The 19929-nt window shown below is 36.8% G+C and overlaps 1 protein-coding gene across 1 annotated transcript in view; it reads right to left on the minus strand.

Moving 5' to 3' along the window:
- Window positions 1-19929, minus strand: part of LOC126095747 (uncharacterized) — a 93243-nt gene that overhangs the window by 11546 nt on the left and 61768 nt on the right. Inside the window, exons 16-17 of the mRNA XM_049910522.1 lie at window positions 17953-18166; window positions 13011-13137 (exon numbers count right to left, since the gene is read on the minus strand). Coding sequence (XP_049766479.1) covers window positions 13011-13137; window positions 17953-18166 — 341 coding nt within the window. The remainder of the gene's footprint in view (window positions 1-13010; window positions 13138-17952; window positions 18167-19929) is intronic.

Raw genomic sequence — 19929 nt, forward strand, 5'->3', positions numbered from 1 at the left:
ACTACCTAATATTCTGGATGTTACAAAAGCAATTTATTGTCCTAAACTAATGAGTTTAGCAGCCAATGACCACATCAATACTAAGCAATGACAGCAGCAGCCGATGACCACATCGACACTACGCAACTGTAGCAGCAGCTGACAACATCCCCACTATGTGATGGCAGCAGCAGCAGCAGCCAACAAAATCAACTAGATACAAATTCATCTGACATGGCTTATACTCAGTGGGTGAATTTTCATTTATACTGCGAAGTGCAGTGATTTTATTGCAGTAATTTTTGTTGTTGCCCGGAAAGGCGTTTGTGTAAAATATGATATAGAAATTTCAAAACGGGAATGTAATAACTACAATTCAACCACAATTTTTGTCTCAACAGTAGGCGAAGTGTAGACACAACCGATAAACAATTCACGTCTGGATTCTAGACATATAAATATGCAATCAGTACTAGAGCAGTTTACTTTAACGAATATCAGATTTATGGAAACAGACAATAATTTTAAGAAAATCAAGAACAGAGTAGATAACATGGATAAGGAACTAAATGACTTCACTTCTCAATTTAATGGCAGAATGGACAGGTTGGAAAAATGATTAGATTTAGGATTCAGTCACATTGCTAACAAGAGATGTCGTCGACCTGGTAACGACGAGTAAGAAGGTGGGACAAGAATTAACAAGAGAGGATGTAGACCTGGTAACGACAGGTAAGAAGGTAAGTAATGGTTGTGATTTTGATACATTATTACATAAAGGAGTAAATCACAAGTTTCTGAAATTTACACCATCAGTTTTATTTTTATTTTTTCAATTTATTTTTTTTTGTTTAAAGATATGTTACCAGAAACAAGGATAGATTATAAGCAAATAAGATTTGTCATAAACCATATGAGGGGTGACGCTGTACAATAGGGAATGCCACAATTGGAAAACTTTAGAACTTGTCATGATTTTGAAATTACTTTCAAATCAAACTGCTGGAACAAGGGGGCACAAAAAAAGTTATGCCTTGAACTGTTATGTTCGTAACTATACAAAATAACTCTTGGAAAGGATACAGGAATTTCGTTGAGTAGCATATTAATAAGGCTAAGTACTTAGATGACCCCACAGGAGAGGAACATTTGTTAGAGGTAGTTATCAGTTGCCTCCCACGGAGAGTAAGGGACAAACCTTTGGGCAAATATTTGAACCATGTTAATAATTTATCAGAATATTTACAATAGATAGACACCATTGAGAGACTATTGGAGAGAAGGCAATCAAATAATAACAGCAACAATGCTCATCAATGCAACATGATGAATCGGCATTACAACAGAGAACAATGGGGAACAAGAGAAAATAATGTGAGTATTGTGTACAGAGGATCCAGTGGTCAAGATGATAACAGAGCAGGACAAAGGTACAGGAATAGTAACAATGTTACAGAACACCAAGGTACAATATTTAGCAACAATATTGCTCGTTCAGTAAGATATGACAATGGAAACACATTAACAGACAATCTCTTAGAAGAAAGAATACAACCCGTTAACATTTAGGAGCCGATACCCGTAAAAATACGGGGACACCTGACCAGCCCGAAAATCCGACGCCCGTAATTTCACAGGTGCATGTGCTCGATCTTCCCCTTCCGTCCTTTAAGTGATCGTAGAGCTCCCAATGGTCTGAGAGGCACGGCAGAGGCTATAGTTGAAGTATTTGATGCCAGATGGTGCAGGCATGCTGGGCAAGGGAGAACCACTCCTTTTTTTTTTGTGAGGCTTTGTGAGTGGGAATATTCTGCTATGTGCGCGCTCAGTTGTGTCGTCATGGGGAAGCATGGTTTGACGAATGATGAAATCGCTTGTGAGTTACAGCACGAGTCTGAAGAAAGTGATGATTTTTTAGAGGATGATGATTTGCTTGATTCTGATGATGACGTAGACTATACTCAAGAAGAAGATTCTGAGTGTTCAGGTAATGATTGCAGATAAAAAAAATACGCAATATTTTTATTCAGATTTCAATTGAAAGAGCTCTCAATATGTAACTACTGTAGTAAGTGATTTTATTAGCAAATACTACTTTTATGGTAGATTCAGATGAGGAGAGCGAGAGTCCAAGTTCTTCAGAAGTGTGTATTGCCTTTGTTCTAGCTGATACCACACCTGAAGGGCGTGGGCAGCCAAGGGTGAGTGCAAGACCGAGAACTTCGCACCGTACCAATTCTGAGGTAGGCTGGACGACTACTGACCTTGTGCCAAATATCTATCCATTCTCAGGACACTCTGGAAAGTGCAACCTTACCAGTTTAGACCAGAATAGCACACCTCTAGACTTCTTTTTGTGTTTACTTACAGACAGTACGGTGAATCATATAAAGCAGCAAACTAATCTTTATGCACAACAAAGCATAAGGAAATTATGAAGCCAGATTCCCTTTCCCCTACCTGCTCGCTATCAAAGTGGAAAGGAGTTACTCTCAAAGAAATGAGAAAGTTTCTGCCAATTGTAGTCCGTATGTGTGTAAGTGAGAGATCCCATATATGAGAGCACTGGTCCAAGAATCCAGTTGTGTCATGTAATTTCTGTCCAAACATCCTGAGCCCTGACAGGTTCCTTTCTATTTTGAGAAACTTTCACATAAGTGATAATACAGTTGCTGAGAAAAAAGTAGAAGCTGGCTATGACCCACTGCACAAGGTGAGACCCCTCCTGGATATGGTGTCTGCTAATTTCCAGCAAACATATACACCCTCTCAGAACATTACAACTGATGAAGGCATGTGCAAATTTAGTGGCCATGTGTATTTCAAGCAGTACATGCCACAGAAGCCAAATAAATATGGTATAAAACTGTACATGTTGTCAGTGTCAGAGACAGGTTATGTGTGGAATTTTTCTGTTTACGTAAGTGAGAGGTCTGACACAGTGACACTCGTAAAGGCATTGCTTGGGGGTCTGTCAGAAAAAGGTTACACTTTGTTTACAGACAGATTCTACACCTGTCCAGTCCTTGCTTCAAAACTGGAAGCTGCAAAAACTGCTCTTATGGGAACTACAAGAAGATCTAGACAGAGATTACCTTCCGCTATAAAAGATCTGAAACTTCAGTGATGTGAACTAATTTTTAGGAATAAAGGAAATATCTTGGCATTTTGTTGGAAGGACAAAAGAAATGTGCCCATGGTAAGTACAAGGCACACTGCTGAGATTGTGACGCATATTGTAAGAGAGCCAGAGAGAAGTCAAACCCAGCCTGTGCGGTGGACTATAATAAAAACAAGTTGGGTGTTGACTTATCAGACCAACGACTATCATACGGGGCTTTTGAGCATCGAAATGTGAAGTGGTGGAGAAAATTGTCATTCCACATAATACTGATGGTGACAATAAATTCAAGAATACTGTACAACAAGGTAACTGGAAAATGCCTCACATCACAGTTTATGACAACTATCTGTGTAAGTCTTGCAGACAGCAGACATCTCAAACCACAACCTGGTACGTCAGGACTCTCCAGACTATCAACTGGAAACCATTTTCTGGAAAAAATTGAGACAGAAATAGGCAAGAAACGAAGCAAAAACAATGTGTAGTGTGTTCTCTGAGAGGCAAAAAACTTACTGGCAAAATGTGGCGCAAAGACACAAGCTACCTGTGTCGTGAAAGCAAAGTGGCATTGTGCAAACTACCGTGTTCCAAAATTTATCATACAAAGGCCAAAATTGCATCTTAAAATAAAGCCAAAGGAGGTTACTGTATATAAAACAAGTGGTATAAATAAGTATTAAAATTATTGTTTAAAGTAATGTAATTTTTCTTCTGAGCAGTAAGTGCATATATCCTTGACCAATTTTTCTTCCTTTCAAAAACAATGCTATAATTAAAAGTTTCATGAAAGCAAATATTAATTAAAAGAACAAAGTATTACACGTAGCTTCAAACTAGAATCTTCAGGCATTTCAATAAAGGTAATGTCATTACTATAACAAAAACCATTTAAGAGTTGTAGTAAATTAAAATACACTAAAACCAGCAAGGCCTTGTTTTAAGAGATTCATGCGCTATGGCTCAGGGTGCAAAGTGTTAAGCAACATCTTTGACCAAAACTCAACGGAGTAGTCGGACATACACCAGTAAGTATACTTCTAGTTTCTGGTAACAATGTGTGTGTAAGAGACTATGGTTTCTTAAAACAAAGCTATATGATACATATGTCTCCAAGACTACCAGTAACAGGAGTTAAAATTGCAGAGATAACAGAAACTAAAAGCAAACCAATTTGAGAAGAATTGTTGATTACATTTGGACTGAGTGGAGATACATTTGAGTACCCAGTGTTTGTGGTCACAAGGTTAAATATACCAACTGTTCTTGGAATAGACTGGCTTACAGAACAGAAGCTCACATTAGATTTTCAAACATGCACAATATGATTTCCATATGGACAAGACAGAAACAATGTCACATTACAGTCTGATCCAGTGACTACTTCACAGGGAATCTTACATTAGTAATAGAAGCCAACACAGTCAATGATGATGACAGAAAATTACACGATTACAACCTACCTATAAGTCAAGAGGACATAATTAACAACATAAGCAGATCAGTAAATTTGAACACGAATGAGAAAGTAAAAACAGTTCCTTTATTAAGTACTCACATAGATGCTCTGTCAATGAGACTAGGAATCAAAAAGACCCTAAAGATTAAGCCACATAATCTATTCTAAATTACATCATATCCAATACCTGTTTCTATGAAAATGTTAATCCAAAAGGAAACTGACAGGATTATTATAGTTCCTACTATAACCCCTTAGTTGTAGTCATAAAACCTGATGCAACTGTGAGACTAGTATTATATGCAAGAGGTGTCAATAAAATAATTGAACCTGAAAGAGAGAGACTACATGTAATAGAAGAAATGTTAAAGAACTCTTTAGGGGCAAGATACATCAGCACAATGGATCTCACTCTTTCAAATTGGCAAATACAACTTCATAAAGGCTACAGAAAACACACAGCTTTTCTATTTAAAGGATGATCATACCAATTTCAGCTATTACTTTTGGGACTGAACGTTTCAGTGTCAGTGTTTACAAGACCCTTAGGAAAAGCCATTGGCAACAACTTAAGAGGTAAGATTTTAATTTATGTTGATGACATTGAAGTTAAATCTACCACATGGAATGAACACTTGCAAATGCTAAATCAATTTTTCAGTAGACTAAGATCAGAAAGAATTACAAATAAACTATCAAAATTACAATTTTTTAGGAATACATGAAATTCTTGGGACACATGGTGAGTACAACAGGGATCAAACCAGACTCACAAAGGCTACACGCTATTAAACTTTGTCCAGGACCTTCAAACAGTAAAAAACTAAAGTCATATTTAACAGTGCTGAGTGCACCATACTTATGGAAATTAATGAAAGCAAACATATCTTGGAGCTGTGATGAACATTGTACTGAAGAGTTTAATAATATAAAGCTTAGAAATTTCACTTAAGTATTTCACCCAGACATTAACATTCCACCTATCAGCAGATGCATCTGACTATGGACTGCGATGCTGCATATTTCAGGAACATGTTGTGCGACAGACAGTAGAGCATAGGCCAATAGCTTTCACAAGTAGAATGCTCATGAACCATGAAAGGAATTATACTATCACAGAAAAAGAGGTATTATCTGTAGTGTAGGCTTTCAGAAATTTAAATACTTATTGGCAGACAACGAAACTATAATACATAGTGACCATAATGCATCAATCCAAAGGGCCTGGGTTCGATTCCCGGCTGGGTCGGAGATTTTCTCTGCTCAGGGACTGGGTGTTGTGTTGTCCTAATCATCATCATTTCATCCCCATCGACACGCAAGTCGCCGAAGTGGCGTCAAATCGAAAGACTTGCACCAGGTGAACAGTCTACCCAACGGGAGGCCCTCGTCACACGACATTTCATTTCATTTTCATAATGCAACCATCTTTCTACCAGAAAGCATACTTTTACACAGTATACTCACTAGATGGGCTCTCTTTTCACAGGAATTTAAGTTTTCTATTAGGCGTGTAAAAGGAAAAGAAGTACCAGACGCCTTATCAAGATTACCTGTTGGCTTACAATCAAGCCAGGATGTAAACGGTGGAGGAACATTTGCTAAATATTTCTTGAAAATTAATAAGTACAAAAAAGATATTCAAATACTTAGTTGTATGTTAACAACTTTACAGCAGCAAGACAGTAGTTTAGACACACTCAAAGTACGCAGAAAAGCAGCTCAGACCAGGATGAAAATTGGAAGACACACAAAGGAATTTGTTTCAGAAAAACAACAAAATGGGTAAATGGTTACTATGCATCCCTGGAGACATCATAGAATTGCTTACTTGGTATGTAGACTTAGGTTATGCACACTTTGGACCAAAGAAATGTATCATGCATATGCTTTAAAAACATGAATGACAGATAAAGAAAATATTGCACTCCTGTGAAATATGCCAAAAGGTAAAAATAAATACTTCAGAAGTACACACATTAGAGTATCCCATTATTCCAGGAGAAATTTGGGAGTTAGTGGTATCAGATTTCTTTGCCCAGTACCTAAAAGCCAGGGAGGAATAGGATACATCTCGGTCATTTTAGAATGTTGGTCAGAGTTGCTGAAGATGTACCCTCTAAGAAATGCTACAACCAATAGCATAGCAAATAAATTATAAGATCACTATTTTAAACAAGTCAATAAACCTACGAACCTGTTAATGGACTGTGCAAACCAGTTTACATCCAAGAACTTCCAAAAGCTTTCAGCACGGGAGAATGTAAACCATACTTTGATTTTGCACTACCATTGCTAAGTAATCAGCCAAAAAAGGTCATGTGTGAACTGGGATGTTTGTTATGAACTTACTGTGCGATTAAACACTCAAAAGTGGACAGAACTAGTAAGTGAAATGGAATTAGTGTTGAATGAATGGCCACACTCAGTCACTAAGGTGTCACCAGTAGAAGTAATAGGGCAACAAGTAGAAGGGAAACCCTTCTTGAAGTGGATTAAGTGGCCAGAAGAAAAGTCTGCCCCCTCCCCCAGTCAATTTCAACAAAATATATTAAAGAAGAGATGCCTAGCGAAGATGAAAAACAGATAAAAAGAGATGGGAAAAAGACACCCCTATATTGTAGAGAGTGGGAGATGTAGTCTTGGTTAAAAGTCACAAGAGAAGTGACAAGTGTGGAAAGACAATGAGCAAGTTTTATCCACTGTATAAGGGGCCATTCATAATAACTATGATACCACATGCAACTGCAGTAAATTTAACTGACTTGACAACTGGTAAATAAAAGGGCCTGTATAATACCCAGGATTTATGACCATTCATCTGAAATTAAAAGGCATTTAAGTATTAGTCCTTTTTTTTTCAAAATTGTAAGGTGTAACAAGCCTATTAGGCAGTTTCTGATAAATTAAGTAATTCAGAAATAGCATGTAGTTAGTGCTCAACAGAGCTGATATAATAATGGTAACCAATTGCTAATAACAATGGGGTAGAGATAAGGCTAATGTATGCTAGCACTGTTATGGTATTAATAAAATGATGTTGTTGTTCTATATACCCTCACTCAGGGATGGTGAGAGGAAGGTGACTATGTTATGAGCAGTGATGTTGAGGATGTCAAGACTGAACTTGACACAAGGTATTAAGTTGGGCAGTGAACCCTTCAAGAAAAACAAAATCAATTTTTTTAAGGGTTTCCACACTGACAAAGGTATTTGATATCCCAGCATGTATAGAGTGAGTTACCGTATTTACTCGAATCTAAGCCGCACTTTTTTTCCTGTTTTTGTAATCCAAAAAACCGCCTGCGGCTTAGAATCGAGTGCAAAGCAAGTGGAACTTCTGAAAAATGTTAATAGGTGCCGCCACAACTAACTTCTGCCGTCGAATATATGTAGCGCTACATAGGCATGCTTTGTAGACACAAAGATAAATACTGGCGCCAAAACCTCTGCGTCAATAAATAAATTTTAAAAAAAGGTGGAAGACGAGCTTTTTTTCTCCGTCCCGAGTTTCGACCATTTTCATACATTATCCAACAAAGTAAATACAAATTCCGTATTGTTCATCTTCAAATGTAGCAGAATTTCAATGTACTACGAAAATATGACTGGCAAGACTATTTGAGATGTTTGTCAATATGGCCAACTCTACGTTCTGAATTTTTTCCTACCTGTGAGAAGAGATTGTTGCTAATAGGAACCTGATGAAATGTGAATCACATGCACTATTCTCTTCACCATAAGAATAATACGAATATAAACATTTTGCCATGTATTCTTTCGTGTTTGCTGCTATCTCATTTAAATCCTGTCTGCCTAATAAACTACGAAACTAGAGTGAGACAACAGCAAACGCGGAAGAATATACATATCGTGTCATGTTTATATTTGTATTATTCTTATGCCTAATAGTGATACAGTCAGAAATGAAGCACGGCAACTCACTAGATTTTTAAATCTAAGATGACTCTAATTTCTGTGCAGAATTTGATGTACTAAAGAAGCGGCCGCAAAGATTTTCAAACGGAGAATAATTTTTGCCTAACTCTCATTCAGAACATGTTCTATCATACGCAGTCTATTATTTGGTTCTTGTTAATCATTATCAAAGAAAGCAGCAGTGTAAGTAACAACAAATAGCAGTCTCTTGCCATTGTTTCGCTAATGAGACGATTCCTCTCTTTATTTTTTTTTTTTTTTAATTGTAAGCGGCGGTATCGCGCACAAAAGCAAGCCATGCCGCGAGCGGCGACAGGCCGTAAACACGCACTATCAGAATGCGACAAACAGTGCATGGCACAGTACAGTAATGCATTTTCAGCTTAGAGCAGCGTAAACACCTATAACAAAGAAAACGGCACTTATCAGATCAAAGCAAAATAAGCAATCGATTCAAACCAGACGAAGCACGTGAAAAAGGAAGGGTACCCGTCTAAATACTGACGGAGCGCCTGACGCATAGCAATGGCTACCTGGTAAAGCTGAACTGCTAAGCTTACGACTCGAACCAAACTACTGTAGCTGTATCGTCATTCATTCGGCCTAAATTGTGTCTCATATTACAATGGACCAACTTTGTTTCGATATGGAGGTGCGGCCTAAAACTTTTCTCTCCCCTTGAATTTCGAGTCTCAAATTTCAGGTGCGGCTTAGATTCGGGAAATTTTTTTTCCCTTTATTTCGAGTCTCATTTTCCAGGTGCGGCTTAGATTCGAGTGCAGCTTAGATTCGAGTAAATACAGTAAGTAGCAACCCAATATGAGGAGTTAGTTCTGGATTATGAAGTTGTTGTGCATGCTTTAATTATGTCAAGGGTGTACATTATAATGAAAGAGATGTAGAATGTCAACACCAGTATTAATACTAATAGCATTATAATTGAGCAGAAATTAAACCTTCTCTCATTTCCTTCACTTATAACCATGTTACAAGTCACTAAATATTATTTCTGACTCAGAGGAGTTCCATCAGGAATGGATTATGGGAAATTACATTCACATGACATAAATTGTTTATAACATGTTATTGCCTTTTGCATAAGACATTTTATTTGGTTTTGCGTATGATTGTAGTAGATTTTATAATGAAAACTAAGCCTTATAATGACACTCCAAAAAGCATTATATGAGTCTTTGTATGCAAATACAAACTGAGATCCTTGGGTTTTAATATTTGTTTAATGGGTTTACTCATGATAATTGTCATGGCTGGTGTACTATGCAACTGAAGTATTTTAAATGATGCATCAACTATCACCTTAGATTGTAAAGGTACAAATGTTTCAGACCACAACTACAGCAGTTTGTTACTCCTGTAATGCATAAAAAAGTAAAATAAATAAATAAAATATTGACTTATCATCTTTGAAAACAAATTGAAAACAGTTAAAAGAGAAGTCCAAGATGTTCATAACTTGGTTTATTGTTTTACAATATTGTAAAAGTATTTCTCTTTTATGTATGTTTGTTTGGTTTTCTTTCTTTACTTCCATTCATGCTTCTTCATTTTCATTTACAAGTGGTGGCATATGTAAGTGTACAAAATCTCCCTTACATATGTTGATTTTTTTTATCAATGTTGTGTAGCTTCAAATAAATGAACAAGCTGAGAATTAGAGTGTTTCTTGTTACGGAGATAATTAACTTTATTTCATTTTTAGAACTGTTTCATTTTCGTAGTCTGTGGTGGTTGTATTCTTTTGTGAGGTACTCCTTTTGAGCCACATGTAGCACTAAGAGCAGTCAGGCTGCCCGTGATGTCATCGCAAATAGCAGCAAAGAGATCCGCAGCTGTGTGCAACCCCCAAGGAATACCAAAAATTGGAATCTAGAACTGACAAGAATGTCAATGAAAAATTCAGTTGTTTCTGGAGTGAGAAGGAGAGTCTTCAGTCCTGCTTGTCTGTATTCGTCTATGTTTATGAAGAAATAATAAATTGTTATTCTGTATTTGAGGAATGGTGCTACTCATTTAGTAAAGTAGTGTGATACAAAACAAAAAAAAGATTTTGTTGAGAGTCAGTTGATGTTTGCTCCACTGAAGACGCAAAATAGTCTAAGTTCCTCAGAAGGACGGCCAATCACTATTAATACTGTCAATATTTGCAGTCATTCTTCTTCAGTTGCTACTTCAGTTATGTTTATCTTGATTAGAAACAAAATATGCAACCGCATAAACGAAATTTTTCTTATCTACAATGACAAACACAATCACTGAATTATTGCTGAGCAGAATAATTAATTTTGTATATAGGATGTTTACATGGTGGTGGAACAAACATTCAGAGATGATGTAGAAATATGAAACTAGCAAAATAAGATAGTAAGTCAATTTTCAGAAATATCTCTCTTAAGAGAAATAAGTTAAATATAGCTGCCAGTGTGTGGTAACAAGAATAACAGTGAATAAATTCACATATACCAATAACTAGGTGAAAACATATTTCGATATAGACATGTGATGTAAGAGAGTGTCTTGTTTTCTCACCAAATGGCTATGTCTTTTCACTATGGCTCTTACTGAAATTTGGATTATTCCTCATATTAAGAATATGGAAAGCCTGCATATGCTGCACAGTAGTTGACTGGAAAGGGTTCAAGTGCCACATGCATCTATGATAAGAGTTATTACTTGTAGTGCACAAAGAAGTTGTTTTCTTCCCCACTGTTTTCAGAACATCTAAAAGTGGTTGTCGCTTGGATATCACATTGCCTTTAAATGGACGCTCCTTGGGTATTTGCATTTGACGGTAGTTTCCATAATATTTCTGTGCCCTTATCCTGGTGTTCCCTTCAGTGCATGACAACAGATCTGGAACATTAAATTAGTGTAGGAAGTGTTCTCAGCCACCTTGTATCCTTTATCAGTCAGTGTCTTTTTCATCAGTGGTGCAGTTATGTAACTTATTCTTAAGAGGATTGAAAATGTGTATGCTGTGGAAAATAGACTGCTTTTAATCAGCTGACACAGGTACAAAAAGCGACTGGCTGCAGTTTTGACTCAAGTCAAACACTATGGTATAACAGTCAAAATGTGTATGCTGTGGAAAATAGACTGCTTTTAATCAGCTGACACAGGTACAAAAAGCGACTGGCTGCAGTTTTGACTCAAGTCAAACACTATGGTATAACAGTCACTACGTCCATGTCCTGTTGCCACCATTACATTTTTTACTTATGAAGTGACCTGGAAGGCAACAATCCCATAAACATCCTTTCCAAATGCTGGAATGTCACATAAACACTTTCACTTTTATTGAAATTGGCATAATATTCATCTTAACATCAGGAAAGCAGATGCTTCTTTCAGTTACTTGCTATGTCCCTTTCCCTATCAATACATATTTGTTTCCCAGTCTTAATATTAGTTTGGCCATTGTCTTGTGCTCATGACTATTCTTAACTGCTTATGCTGGATGTTCATGAGATTTTAGTACCGAACAAGTACACCAACTGGTATCATCAGGGCAGGAACTCATAAGCCAATATGGTCTTCTCTTGACTGAAGTAACCAGTTTTGTAGTCAGAAGCAGATGGCATTTGAACTTTATGAGCTGTCTCAGTTGCAATATCTTCAGTGTGAACTTAACAGAGTGCTGAGAATGGAATAGTCATGGTGCTAAGTTTGTATGTACGACAGCAACTTTTTGTCATGGTCTGAGAGCAGTTCCACAAATTTGATTAAGCATATAATGTGCTTTCACAGGTGTTAATGTCTGCATTTGTTGCATGTGGTGAACAAATCTCAATTATAGTAATTCTTCTTGTGCAATCGATGTTTAAATTGGCTTATCTTAAATCCTGAGCAAATTTTGGTTTGTTTCCCAGAGCACTTTGTATTTGCAACCCTGGAAAACTGCATTTATAGTGAAGTTTTGTATTTACCTGGGTTAATTCCCATAGTCATCCATTTCAAGACATTTTTAACATAGCAAAAGTGACTTTGCCACTGTCTTGAGTGTTGATGAGGAGGACTACGTAATCTGCAAACACATACTCTTCCGGTTCTTACTTCACTGATGGCTGAAGACTGAAGCTGTTAGTATGCTGAGCAACAGTAACTTATGGGAAGTTTTGAACATTTGATTGTGTTCTAAATTGAACTGACAGTATGTTGAGGGACCTCTTCTATTGGATTGTAATTTGATCCTCAAAAGTGAGATTTGTGCTCTGAGAGTGTCAGAGTTTCTTTTTTGTATTATTTTGATACATTTATGTTTCTCTGTCATCGCTGAAAACTTGTACCATCAGGACTGAAACATGCAGTATTCACGAGTCTCACATTAGCATTATTGTCTCAGGTACGAGTAGTTCTCACATCGTAGTACAGATATACTGTAAATACAACAATTACCAATATCAAATAAGGTGTACACAAAAGAATGCAACAATTATACCCTCTGCAACTTGCCCCTTACTGATAATGACTACAATAAGCAAAGTTTTTACTCACTTTTGGTGCTTCAAAACAAGCTGGGCAATTTTCAGGTATTATGGGTAGGTTTCTGGATTCAGCAAACTGTCTCAAGGATTTCTCTCGCACATAAATGAATGGTCTGATAACTCTGAGATCACGTTCTCTGTAAATTATTGAAAACAACTAAATTAATGTTAAATGTGAGTAATGCACATATCAATAACTCTCAACAAATTTAATCCTAAAGAATAAAAACAGATTAGGACTGCAGAAATCCTGTTGTATTTTAAATATGTGCTACTGTAGATGTAGATGTAAAATCCAACCAAACAGACTTTCCATGGCCACAGGAGTGTCCATTTGGTTGTGTGTGTGAATGTGTGCACTATTGATGGAAAAAGAGCTAGTGTTCAAAAGCTAGTGTGAATGCCGTTTACTGTTATGTGTCACTCTGGTCCACACATTGATCTGCTATAGGTGAGGATTGCCTTTGACTTATTTTACATACATTTTTAATTATCCATATAACATATATCAACACCCTTAGTTTGTGTACAGCTGTTGATTTAAGTATCCATATCACATACGATACATCAAAAATGTTCAAAAGTTGCACCAGAGCCAAAGAAATATGAAAGCTTTGTGCCGTGCAGCACAGAAATTGTAAAGAAAGCTTATCACAATTGAAGTTTTACAAAAAAGCTTATCTTTCTGCGGTTGTATGATGACTCACTTTGAAATGTTTAGTTCAGTCAGAATATTTATTTAGCTTGTCCCATATCCTTAAATATGTATACATTCATTCATCTGAAGATAGATGTAAACTGTTCTGAGAAAGCTTTCTTACAAAGTTTCAAGTACAGCCTTTAAATGATGACTAAAATATACTATCGTGACAAAAAATAGCAGCACCTAAGCCGTCCTTATGATTTTATTTTATTTTGTCGCTACCAGTTTCAACACTTAATTGTGTAATCTTCAGGCTGTTTTGAGGCGGTACAGGTTGATATGATCCCCATGCATAACGCATCAGTTGCCAGCATTACTGGATACACAGATAATGTGTCAGCACTCCAACCATCAATGATGGCACATCAATTAAAAGCTAATTTTGACAAGCCAAGATTACAGGACCAAATTTGTGTGAGTGCGGGCATGCGAATGTTTGTTTTGTTGTATTTTGTTTCGTATAGTGCCTTGTCAGTAGTCACAAGCAGTGCACAGAAGTCAGTCAACCTGAATAGCATGCTGCACTTCCCGTTACTTTGTGGTTGTGCAGGAAGTATCGTGTTCGCATTGTTGCATTACACAGTTCTATGCATTTTGTTATAATGGAAATGAATGACGCAAATGGAAGAAAGTGTTACAGTACTTTATCAGATTATCAAAAACAAGAATGTGAGACTGAAAAAGGCATTGATGGTAAACAGAGACAGACATTATCAACCTTTGTGCCACTCCTAAACTAACGGTGTTGGGCGATTCAAAAGGATGCGGAGATGATGTTGAGGTTTCCTTAATTAATAGTTAACAGGATCAGGATTCTCAAAATTGAAATTTGTGTATTGCATTATTGGCCGGTAGACCCCACCTGGGATGTTCAGCCAACTGGTGCAAATTTTTATCTGATACCCCTTTGGCAACTTACACACTGATGATAATGAAGTGATGATGAGGACAGTACACAAATCCAGTTCCAAGCAGAGAAAACTCCAGCTGACTGGGAACTGAATGCAGAGCCCTGTAATTGAGAGTCAATAACAAGCAACACTAACCACTAAACCGTGAACAGCTGACAGGATTCTCGGAGAGAAGGTATGTTGTTAGTTAGACAGTCCCACTTATAATTGATTCAGGTTATTGTGATTTAGGTGATTAAGAATGACCCTCTCATGCAAAAGTTACTGCCATTTTTCAAAAGTATGCAGATGTTGATAGGCAAGAAAAACACTGTTTAGAAGCATATGTAGCATCAGTGTTGCAGAAACGTCGATTAAGAGACAGGTGACAGTTAGGGTGGCGTTTGTACCGAGAAGGAATACACACAAAAGTGAAAATTATAGTATTAGAGCAAATGACAAGTGACTGTGATGAAGTCATTCTGGAAGCTGCACATTTTTTTACAGCTAGATCAACAAGAAATGAGAAGCTTTTAGATTTTTATATTGATTTGTGGAGTGAAGAAAAGCACTTCAGCAGATTAGAGGCAAAAGAATCTGTCATTCGAGGACCTGAGCAAACACCGAAAAGGCTATTGTGGGACTGAAAATGTAATCAACCAATCCCTTCAAATATGTTTGAGTGCATCTTAAATTATGGAGAAATTTCAAAAAGAGACTGGCTTGTTTGAGGCACTTTGTTTTTCTGATTGTTTTTGTGACACACAGGTATCTCTTAAGCCTGATTTGTACCAGGCTAAGGCTAGGGGGTTATCAAGAGATTGTAAAAAAGCTAACACAAAAAGTGAGTGAACATGAAAGCAAATGAGCACCACAAAACAGTGTACTTTGAATAGCACAAATTAGAAAAAGTGCTAAATAGTTGTTCAGCCATAGAAAATCTTTTAGACCGTAACTTTGTAAGAGAAGAGCAGTACTGGGCCAAAGCGCTGCATCGTGTAATCAAAGTGACTCTTTTTCTTGTAGAAAGACACTTTGAGAGGTGACAGTGACTTAGTCATGGCAATTTTTGGGGTGTCTTAAGAGTTTTTGTCAAAGTTTGATGCACTTATGAAAGAGCATTTAAGAAAAAATTGTAATACTCCTTTTTTTTCACAGTAATAACTGCATCAGATAATGCACTGTGGGTATGCACCAAAGATGTTACACCTAGCATACGAAAAGCGAACACTATCATTGCATTATCTCTGATTTTTATTGTCTTTGTTGTTGAATGTAATGTTAATGACTGATTTTGTTCTTACTCTGACAAGATGGAGGGCACTCATAATTGTGAATATTACATATTACAACTCAATAAAAGAGTAAAAGTTGTATTCAAGGAAGAAATAAATTATGCTCATCTCTGATAAATAATTATATAGACTTGAATGTAAATATTACTCTTTCTAGTCAGTCTAATTACTATAGAAGGTTTCAGCTACACTACGTCAACATAGAGTTGGAGAGACACTGAGGATATTGGTGAACAAACCTGCAAATAAACTTTTGATGGATTCAAGAGCACACAACAAGAAATCTGCCATAGTTCATTACCAACATATTACTACATGACAATACATGCACAAGGCGAGTTTTGTTTCAATGGATATTTCAATACACCATTTTAAAACAAAAAAATGCTAATCTTGTCTATAAACCCACAAAATACAATAAGAATAACAATATAAGTTGAAGTGTAATACTGCATCATCCCTTTATGGGCTATAGGAAACAGGATGGTATATACAAATAGATGTCATTCATCTATTTGTTAATTATTTACCAGGATTAAAAAGTGAGGTTGTAACTTTGACTGTGGAGGCACATACTCAACTAAAGGGCTTTCAGATGTATTTGAAATCATTTCAATGTGCCTTAATGTCCTCAATCTGGTACAAAGTAGGAAGCCGCAATAGATGTAGAAAACTGTCAGTATTAAGAGTTTAGTGGAAGAATTAAATAAACTGAGAAATCATTGGCATAGTATTTATTCAAACTTGCAAGATACCAGAAAATATTGAAATACTTTCCAAGTTGAATGTAATGGTTTGTGAGAGAGATAAATGTAAAGGCACAGAAAATGCTTTGTAAATGAAATACCAGAAGAAGATTTCAACCTGAGTCCAGAGGTCAGTTTTAAACTAATGTTTTCAATGTTATTCCAGATAAAGTTGTAGAAAACTTAATTATGAGGTATGTTGCCATAGAAAACATGATGGAAGCATTTGGTTTCTTGCAGACTACACAAGCCTAGGTGATTCTACACTATCAGAGCACATAGAAAACATGGCATCTTTGTACAGTGTATATGTTAATAAGCATGATGTGAAAGATGATATTTTGTAGTTAAAGAAAAAAGACTCATGTAGCTAATTTCGGGTCTGAGCCAGTTCTGCCTCTGTACATCCTCAATGTTTGTCATAAGTGCAAATATATTTCCATATGTACTAGCATTACAGATTTTCTGCACTTTGCCTGTTACTGTTGCCTAAGCAGTGTCATCATCCAGTGTTCTTGCAAGAGTTAAGAATTGTTTGAGAATCACATTGGGGCAATAGCAGTTTGTTGGATCGGTTATGATTGCAATAGAGTCATAGCTACCACACTCATTTCATTGTACTGGGATTACAAAAGAGTTCACATTTAAATAAGCTAGAAAGGAAGTATAATTTTGAAAAGTATCAAATTTATGTAAATTTTGAGCACTACTAAGTTTCTTAAAAAATAGGTGTTCTTTGCTTTGTTTGCATTAAAGTTTTCTGACTTTACCTGAATACTCAAAGTTTAATATAAAAAATTATTGGGTGGGACTAAGAACACTTATCTGGGGTTCAAAATAATCCTAGCATCAGTCCTGGCTGACATTGCAACTACCCTTCCATTCTCCTATATCGATATTAGAAATACATAACTTTTATTTTCAAGAATCATTATAATTTGATGAAAGAAGCTAAATGAGTTTTCTCTCAAGTACACTTATTCTTCTAAGCTACAATAGTTCACTTTGTTTATACTTGCTGCGACTTTGTTTATTCCCTACCTGTGTCCTACAGAAAAATTTACCCTAAAAAAAAATACATATTGAAAATACTGGAAATCTCCCAGATAGGATTGGTACTGCTATGGTCTTATCGGGTGGTAATGGCAATTTGCTGTTCAAGCAGCCTCTTATCAGAAACATTAAGATGTGTATCATACAATGTATGACAACTGATTAAAGCATGATACACGGCCCTTTATGTGAGAGATGTGCGCGCGCACACACACACACACACACACACACACACACACACACACACACAAAATGGGATGTTTACCTTATCCAGTAATGTGCCTTCATAGTACGCAGCCTCCCATTGTGAAACACAGACATGAGAAAACTCTCTGTAATGTCATCTAGATGCTGCCCAAGAGCAAGAACATTGTACCCATTCATACGAGCAGCAGCATACAGTCGACCACGTTTCATTCTGCTGCAAAAGCTGCACACTGATGTACATTTATCCAGCATGGCTGCCTGATCTAGTATTTCTGAAACAGCAAGAGAACCATGTAGCTGTGCTTGATACAGTAAAACTGTGTACTTCTAAGCAAGAAAGGCAAATTATAAAAGTTGTCACAATAAGTAGGACTAACAGCTTATATGTCTAAGTAGTATATAATGGAAAATAGAGAACTATACAATACTTAAATTACAATGGTCTTATGTTCTTACAAGTTCAATGGGCCAAGAACTGATATATCATTTATTTCATCACAAAGAAACTGAACACATTACAGCAAAATTAAACATACCATTCAAACAATGGCTGCTACAAACCTACCACATCCCATACTGCTTGATTGGTGGTTTTAGCAAAGACAGAATACAACACATAGCAGCTCAAAGTCTTCTGATTTCTACTGATTCAGAGCTAGGGAAATGAGATACCAAGGAGAAGTGCATGAACTGTATGAGAACAGATAATTCACGTAATTTGTATGAATCTGATGATTCTGTGTCAGTCACAGTAAGCAATATTCTGTTAACACTTTTGCTGAAATCTTCAACAGAAGTGGCATTTAGTCACTTTTTAGCATTCCTTAGATGTGTTCAATATAACATGTAGTGTAGAAGATAAATAAACCAAAGTTACGTGCAGTTATTAAACATTTCCATTTAAAGCTCTGAGCAAATGCATTGTTAAAAATGAATCTAGATGAAGTTCAAGCAGATTAGGCCAGCACTTAAGAGTATTTATTTCTGGATTACTAAGTTTAAACATGGTTACAGTAGCTTCTACTCTGAAACAAGTGATCAGCCAATTAGATAAGGTCAACACACAAAAACCCTTAAAATGTTTATAATTAACTATGGGATGATTACAAAAGCACATATGGTAACTTATATTATAATAACCGAACTAAAAAAATGCAGTAGTTCTGCCCTAAACTAGGTATATATTCAAATTATGTTGTTTGGTAGGTACGACATTTGCTGACTTTTGACGATAATTTGACACATAAGAACATTTCAGTGAATGATCTGATTATGTTAAGCAAAAACCACAGGACATCTGTAATTTAAATACATCAAAATTCTTAACATTCTCTGCAACAATCAAAACATTTTAGTAATACTAATGACAGTGCACATAAGAATGTGAAGATTATTTTGTTGGCTGGTCTTAAGATAGCCACTGGATTTTGTTACTTCCCTGATATAATCCTGATAAATTACTTGGGCAGAGACAGAAACATAATTGGCCCTCATTATCCTCAATCACTCTATCACTTGAAAGAAGAGTTGGTCGACAGTTGGTTGACAGTGAACAAGACAAGCACATAAGCAAGTGCTTTTTCACCAAACCAACAGTCACCTCAGCGGCAGCTCTACATGAAGGTACCAATAGCCCAGGAAGGCCGCCGACCGCGGGAATTCGCGCCGCCTCCATCCCGCCAGCCTACATGAGACTTCCAGAGCATCCTGGAAGGCATCGAGGGACTGGAATAACTGGCATTCGACGCATCACAGGGCTCGTTGGTCTAGGGGTATGATTCCTGATTAGGACTCTCCACCCCACCCCACCCTCACACACACATCCACGCATGCATGCGCGTCGCGCACGCTCACCCACACACACACACACACACACACACACACACACACACACACACACACACACACACACACCACATTTGTTGCTCACTTCAAAATTTGGCTTGCTGATTGCTGAGCCCTCATTTCCAACAAAGTGAATAGAACACAAGCAAATGAGCATCTACAGGACAATGCACTAGTATTTACCACAATT

This window comes from Schistocerca cancellata, chromosome 8, assembly GCF_023864275.1.
Source record: "Schistocerca cancellata isolate TAMUIC-IGC-003103 chromosome 8, iqSchCanc2.1, whole genome shotgun sequence".
Lineage (NCBI taxonomy): Eukaryota > Metazoa > Arthropoda > Insecta > Orthoptera > Acrididae > Schistocerca > Schistocerca cancellata.